Source organism: Dipodomys ordii, unplaced genomic scaffold (assembly GCF_000151885.1).
Source record: "Dipodomys ordii isolate 6190 unplaced genomic scaffold, Dord_2.0 Scaffold3, whole genome shotgun sequence".
Lineage (NCBI taxonomy): Eukaryota > Metazoa > Chordata > Mammalia > Rodentia > Heteromyidae > Dipodomys > Dipodomys ordii.
In genome coordinates this window covers 33332790-33340325 of record NW_012267219.1, presented here as the reverse complement: position 1 = coordinate 33340325, position 7536 = coordinate 33332790, and the positions used below count along the sequence as shown (strand labels likewise).

The following is a 7536-nucleotide window of genomic DNA, read 5'->3' as shown; positions in this document are numbered from 1 at the left end:
CTTCTGGCTTTTTTCTTTTTGCTTATGTGGTGCTGAGGAATCGAACCCAGGGCCTCATGCATGCAAGGCAAGTGCCCTACCACTGAGCCACCTTCCCAGCCCTCTGACATGTATTGATCGATTATTTATTTAGAGTGATTTGGGAGATCAAAGGCACTAAGCCATAAACCTCAGCTCCAAACTCTTATTTTTGTTTTGTTTTGTTTTGTTTTTGTGCCAGTCCTGGGGCTTGAACTCAGGGCCTGGGCACTGTTCTTTAACTTTCTTCCTTCAAGGCTGGCACTCTAACATTTGAACCACAGCTCCCCTTCTGCCTTTTTGGTGACTACTTGGAGATAAGAATCTCAAGGGCTCTTCCGCCCTGGGTTGGCTTCAAACTGAGATCCTCAGATCTCAGCTTCCTGAGTAGGTAGGATTCCAGTGTGAATTCCACGGGTGCCCAGCCTCAGAATTTTTTTTTTCTTTTGGAACTCTAGGCCTGGGCCCTGTCCCTCAGCTCTTCAGCTCAAAGCTAGTGCTCTACCACTTGAGCCACAGCACAACTTCCGGCTTTTTCTGCTTATGTGGTGCTGAGGAATCAAACCTAGGGCCTCATGCATGTGAGGCAAGCATTCTACCACTGAGCCACCTTCCCAGCCCCAGAAATGTATTTTAAAGAATACTCTTTTAAACTTGTGGGTGGGGAAAGGAGGAGAAAACTGGGAGAGGGAGGGAAGGGGTGACATTCTCCAAAAAGAAATGCACTGTTTACCTGATTTATGTAATAGCAACTTCTCTGTACATCACCTTTATAGTAACAATTAAAAATGTTTTAAAAGAATACTCTTAATTTTCTGCACAGCCACTGTTTCTTTTGCTTTCTTATTACTTTAATGTCTAGTACTTAGCATGTTGTTCAGCATAATTGTTCATATATATATATATATACAATTTTAAAATATTATTTCTAGTAGTTTCCCTCACCTATCTTTGATTTGTTTTACTATTTCTTGAACACACTAAGGCAAGGTATTATTATAGAAGTTGAAGAAGAAAATAATCATATTAAAAATACTTGGAAATATCAAGTCTGGGTGTTTATATCTTAGAGTCAAGAAGAGATTTCTATATAGAGCCTGATGTAGTGATTTGAGATAGAGGTGTGACTTGAAAGCATCTAAATACTTCAGGTGTGAGGTATTGGTGATTGGGAAAATAGCCAGCAAAGTAGAAATGGATTGGTCATGGCACAGAAAAGCCAGAAACTATTCTGAACCTAGCTGAGTGTAGAGAAGTAGCTGTTGAGCCATGACAAGGTGAAGGACACTGGTCAACCTTGACGAGTACAGTGTGATGTAGAGGAAAGAAAGTGAAATGGGAGTATATTGAGGGGCGAGTCAGATGAGGAAGTGGAGGAGGTGCAACATTTTCAGTTGTTATTGACATTACAGCATAGATATTTTCTGTCATCACAAGGTTATCATTGTGAGTATTTTAGTGGCTCCCTAGTATTTATGGATTATCTACTTATTTTTGTTTTTGTCAGTCATGGGGCTTGAACTCTGAGCCTGGTGCTGTCCCTCAGGTCTTCATCTCAAGGCTAGTGCTCTACCACTTGAGCCACAGTGCCACTTCCAGTTTCCTGAGTAGTTTATCGGAGATGAGTCTCATGGACTTTTCTGCTGGGGCTGGCTTTTAACCATGATTCTCAGGTCTCAGCCTCCTGAGTAGCTAGGATTACAGGCATGAGCCACCGGCACCTAGCTTTATTTAGTTTTGATAGTGATGTTAATAGGACAGTAAGGAGTAGAGGGGGGGAAAAAAAAGCTCAAAGAAACTAAAAGGAAACCACATTGTATGTTGAGCATTTACCTTTACATTACTATATTGTTACTTAACTCCAGTTGGTTGGACAACATCAACAGAACATGCAGCCAAGCTGCTGGAATCAGATTGTCTGGGATGGAGACCTGGCTCTGTCATTGATTAGGGGTGTAATGTGAGTATTACCCTTTCTTGTACATAGATGGAAGATGCTGAAAATACCTACCTCATTGGTTGTTGTGCAGAATAAATAAGCTGATGGATAAAAGGAGTTTAGAACAGTATCAGGCACCCAAACTGCACAAATTACTTAGCCTTTCTGAAACTCAATTCCTCCTATACAAAATGGAGGTGATAATAGAACCAATCTTTTTCTTTTTCTTTTTTTTTTTCTTTTATCATAGGGCTTGAACTCTGGGCCCGGGCCTGTCCCTCAGCTCTTCAACTCAAGGCTAGCACTCTACCACTTGAGCCACAGTGCCACTTACAGCTTTTTCTGCTTATGTGGTGCTAAGGAATCGAATCCAGGGCCTCATGCATGCAAGGCAAACACTCTACCACTGAGCCACCTTCCCAACCCTAGAACCAATCTTTTTGCTAGACAGGAACTTGATCAGCCAGACATGGAGAAGCCATACTTTAAGAGGTCAAATCGGAACTCTTCATTAGAAAGCCCATGACTGCAAGTGGACACATGTGCCAAAGAACCTGCAGCCCGAAATGCAGTTATTACAAAGTTTATAAAGGCAAAACCACAACAAGGCAGATGTCACATTGTATGGGGACTAGCAAAGCATGTTCCATTGAAGCAAGCTGTCTAGGGCCAACAATCAAGGACAACCAAGGGCAAATATTCTCTGGAGCAAAACTTTCCTGGAGTTAAACAACTCATGACACACCTGCAATTCAAAGACTATCACATCTATAGTGCTTAACAACCCATAAAATAGCTGCAGAACAAAGAAAGCCTTCAATCACCTCTAGAGTTCTCAGGACTGGGTAAAAATTCCCCATCATCTTTTAAGATGCCAAGATGGTAGGGAGGACAAGATGGCATTATTTAGACTCAGTATCCATAGTTCACTTTCAGATATTGTGATGATCCATAGATCATAATATTTGATGACAATATTCATGACCATCTATATAAATGACCATCTTTTCTGCGCTATCTGGCTAGCTGAAAAGCTTGTTAAGAGTAAGACATCATCATGGGCATTTTCAACTTTTTATTATCTGTATTGCTCTTGAACTTAACAGTTATTTAATAAATGTTTATTGAATTATCAAGCATATAATACTTGATTTAACCCTGACAAACCCCTGAACTGGATATGAGTTATACCACAGCGTTTTTAAGATCCCTTCCAAAGGTAAGTTTCTGAGGTCAATGGAATAGCCAAAGCTGCAATTAAAAACACAACTATTTTTATTAACATCTCCTTGATCCCACTTGTACCCTCTGTGCCAAGGCCTTGAATAGTCCATAATGTCCTTATTATATTTCTTTATTTCATTATAGTGCTGGATACTCTAGCTATTCCAGCCTGGGATAGTTATATAATAACTCCCTCAGCCTTTCCTTCTTAAACTTCCTTAGGAATTCCTGGAAGTTTTTACATGTTAATCTTCACTTCCTTATTACTTTCCACACTGCAATTTCAAGCCAAGGGTCAGGGGGAAACTCAGAGGTGGCAGGAGTCTGCTTGTAAAGTAGGTGCAATAGGACTGTAGACAGTTCGGTTTGCAGCCTTGTGTTAGATTATTCTACAAGAGGGAGGGTATACTTGTCTGGGTTTTGGTTGCTTGTTTGTTTGGTCGGTTGGTTTTGTTTTTAAATTTCTGAGACAGTGTCCTGCAAATGTAGTTCAGGTAGGCCTTAATTCGACCTGTAGCTCAAGCTGGCTTTGAACTCATGGTCTTTCTGCCTTAGTGTTGGAATTATAAGCCTCATTGGTTTTAAACATGCCTCTCATAGGTAGAAAAATTACCTGAAATAGTAATTGTTACATCTTTTTTCAAGAAGATGGTGCAGTTAAAAAAGTGTTAAAATATTTGTATCACTTGAAACACCCACATTTCTATCACTTGAAACACCCACATTCACATCCCACACACATACATACATGTACACACATGCATACCATAGCTTGCCTTCCTAACTTTGATTTTTCCATTTAATATTTCTGTCATGAATTTTTAGTTCTCCTTCCCCCCCCCCCCAGTACTTGGGATTAAATTCAGGGCCTCACACTTGCTGATAAAGGAGTCTATCAGCTGGGTGTCTGTGGCTCACGCCTGTAATACTAGCTACTCAGGAGGCTGAGATCTGAGGATCATGGTTCAAAGCCAGTTGGGGCAGGAAAGTTGGTGAGACTCTTATCTCCAATAAACCAATCAGAAAACTGGAAGTGGCACTGTGACTCAAGTGGTAGAACGCTAGCCTGGAGCTGAAGAGCTCGGAGACAGCACCCAGGCCCAGAGTTCAAGCTCCATGACCACAAAAAAAAAAAAAAGAAGTCTATTGACCTTTAATATTTGTATTTTGTTCTTGAGATAGGGTTACCCTAACTTCACCTAGATTGACCTTGAATCCTCCATCCTCCTACCTCACTACCCTAGTACCTGAGATTACAGGCATGAATGAAAATAAGATATGAATAAGATCAGCAGTTTGGGGCGGCTTAGTGGTAGAGTGCTTGCCTAGCATGCGTGAAACCCTGGGTTCAATTCCTCAGTATCACATAAACAGAAAAAAGCCAGAAGTGGCACTGTGGCTCAAGTGGTAGAATACTAGCCTTGAGCAAAAGAAGCTCAGGGACAGTGGGTAGGCCCTGAGTTCAAGCCCCAGGACTGGCAAAAAAGGAAAAGATCAATTTAGTTTGCTGAAGGACAAACCTTCTTATCTTCAACTCTTTCCTTTTCACTGTTTGAGAAATTCCCCAAATAGCCTGACCAAAAATAGCTGACCAAAAATTCAAAGGGAAGGACAATAAAAAAAATTCTGTGGAAGAGGACAGAGAATCTACACATCGATTTGGGATTATGTTTATAGTGAATTCCAGAGATAAACTGTGAGGCTCAACATATACTTTTGAAGATTTTTTCTTAAACACTGTATTTGAGAGATACACTGCTGTTTACTGTTTCTCTGATGAAGAGTAAAGCTCACTACAAAGTGACCAGAGCCCTTTGTGTGTAGATGTTTTCTGACACAAGACATACAGGGGAAATTTAACCACAGAATTGGGAGCTTCAATCCAGATTTCCTGACCCTCGATATAATACCCTTTCCACTATTATCAACTTTAATTCATGCTAGGTTAAAAAAAATGTGATGGTGGGTATTTGAAATCACAAAATTCTCATGACTTTTGAACTGGGTTTAGTTGGCCAAGCCATCATTTCATGCAAGCAACAGATTTTCTTTCCTCAAAGTTCTTTGAGTAGAACAACGTGGGAGGTAAAACTACCCTGATGACACACCCAAATCCTATAATCTGGCTGGGGATAAGTAGTATTAATAAGACCTTTTATTTACAAACGACTTGGAGCTTTTTAAACAATTGAGCACATACCATCTTCTCTGATCTTCCTGAGGGCTGTGTGAGGAAAGCAAGGTGGATTTGTTTTCCATCCTGTTATAGAGAAAGGAAAAAAAAATGGTTTCAGTAACATTAAGTGACTCAGCCAAGGTCACGTTCTTTTGCTTGGTATTGCCAGAATTCCTTGGCACTGCCATGTATCCTCCCAGATGATTAATAGCTGGCACTTTATCACCCATACAACATACGAGGCACTACTCCAAGTGTTTTGCATATAATAACTCATTTACTCTTCTTACTAGACGGATTCTATTATTATCCTCCTTTACTGATGGGAAAACAAAGCAATAGAGACTATGGGTACCTTGCCCAATGTTGGATAGCTTCACCACATAGTCAGAGCTAAGAACCAAACATTCAGACCACTCTCAGCTCTCAACCACTATCTACCTCTTCAATCAAGAGGATTTGGAAGTCATTTTATGAGTCAGGTCACTCAAAGGCACAATTCAAGAGTCTCTGAGATTAAGTTTAGATATCCTAATGCTCCTGTGACTGTCACTAGCCCTTCCTTTGATGTGGATGACTATTGGTCTTATTATCCACTCATGTGATAGAGACATGCTGTTGAAATTTGGCCATTAAATCATTTATTTGGGTAGGGTAGAAGAAGCATAGCACTAATGTTGACCAGTGTTCAATTCACTCTTTTGCTTGATTTCACTAATAATATGCACGATCACAATAGATATATGTTGTTGTTAACTAGTATGACTGTTTTTGGAAGCACTATCTTAATTCTTTCAGGAAATCCTCCTTTTGTTAGTATTCAATCTATGTAGTTTCAATTTCAACAAATGCTCTGTCTCCAGGCTTAGATGTATGCCCCAGATAGACAATGAGAATCTTACCTGCCTAGGGAGAAAAGTTGATCCATTCATGATCCATATCCATGATCCTGTGCAATGAAAGTGGTCCTTAAGACTTGTGCTTACAATATTGGGAAACAAACTCTCTTTCTACTTAGTGACTACTATAATCCTGTGTAAGCTCAAGGTTGTTGTAATGATAATCCTGTGTAAGCTCAAGAGCAACTTGCATGAGAATGAAGCTAAGACACATAAGGATAAAGACCAGAAGATTAAAACCAAGAAATGGAAAGAATCAAATCCCTCATAACAATATTTGACATCTAAATCTAGCTATGTCCGTCTTTGAACCATCCAAAACCAAAGCCACTACATCCCCTTAAGCAAATCTCACTAAGGTTTCCGCCACTTGAAACCTAGATTGATTTTTTTTTCCTGTTAATTACAAGCAGTGCTTATATACTAGAATATCTGCCTCCTCTAAAAACTCCTGGTATCAATTAACATTGTAAAAACACAGTAAAACTACAAAGTTCAAGAAATTGCTTAGGACCACACAGTGAGTTGGTGGCAGAAATAATTTTGCCTCTTGCCCAATGACTTGCAGTGTAGCAGGCTTTCTATGATTCTGTACTGTGCCCTTCTCCTACGGAAGCAGTACACAGCCATAGCCATATGCATACAGGTTGAGATTAGCCTGGTTCTAATCCTAACCAGGCCACTTACTAGCTGTGATACCTTTTTATTACCATGACCCTGTAAGCATGCAGTTTGTGCAAGGCTTATGTCTTCAGGCATATGTGCAAGAGATTCCCCTCCTTCCTTACCTCCTGGCTTTGACATTATTTTGTTTTTGATAGGGTTTGAGTCTGGAAGATGCTAACTCCTGTAAGGTCTTGGCAGGATCCTGGAAACTGAAGCTCTGCACATTCTTCCAGGAAGCTCACAGAGCCACACCAAAGTGTCTGGGGTGCTGCTTCAAGGGAGTTTGTCCCAAATACAAACAGGAGTTGGTGAGATGCAGGCTTTAGGAAGTTTGGGTAAGATTTTGGAATCCTGTCTAGAATCCTTGGGTGTGACTGGACGGGTCAATCTGTTGAGCTTTATTGTCTGTAGAGCAGACAATACAAACACTTCAGATAGTTTATGGGTTTAATATGATGCTTGGGACACCTCGTATACCCACGTCCCTCACAAGGAGTCTAGGCATGGAGCATGTGTAATTTGGTAATCAGAATGGGTCCCCCACTCCCACCCTAAAAGTATATAATCTTCAGTTCCTTTTCCTGAAAATGAATCATATAGTACATGCACAGGCA

General features: G+C 40.4%; 1 protein-coding gene across 1 annotated transcript in view; it reads right to left on the bottom strand.

The window, feature by feature from the left end:
• Nucleotides 1-7536, bottom strand: part of Utp20 (UTP20, small subunit (SSU) processome component, homolog (yeast)) — a 133455-nt gene that overhangs the window by 99778 nt on the left and 26141 nt on the right. Inside the window, exon 6 of the mRNA XM_013019027.1 lies at nucleotides 5382-5441. Within this exon, the coding sequence (XP_012874481.1) occupies nucleotides 5382-5441 (60 nt within the window). The remainder of the gene's footprint in view (nucleotides 1-5381; nucleotides 5442-7536) is intronic.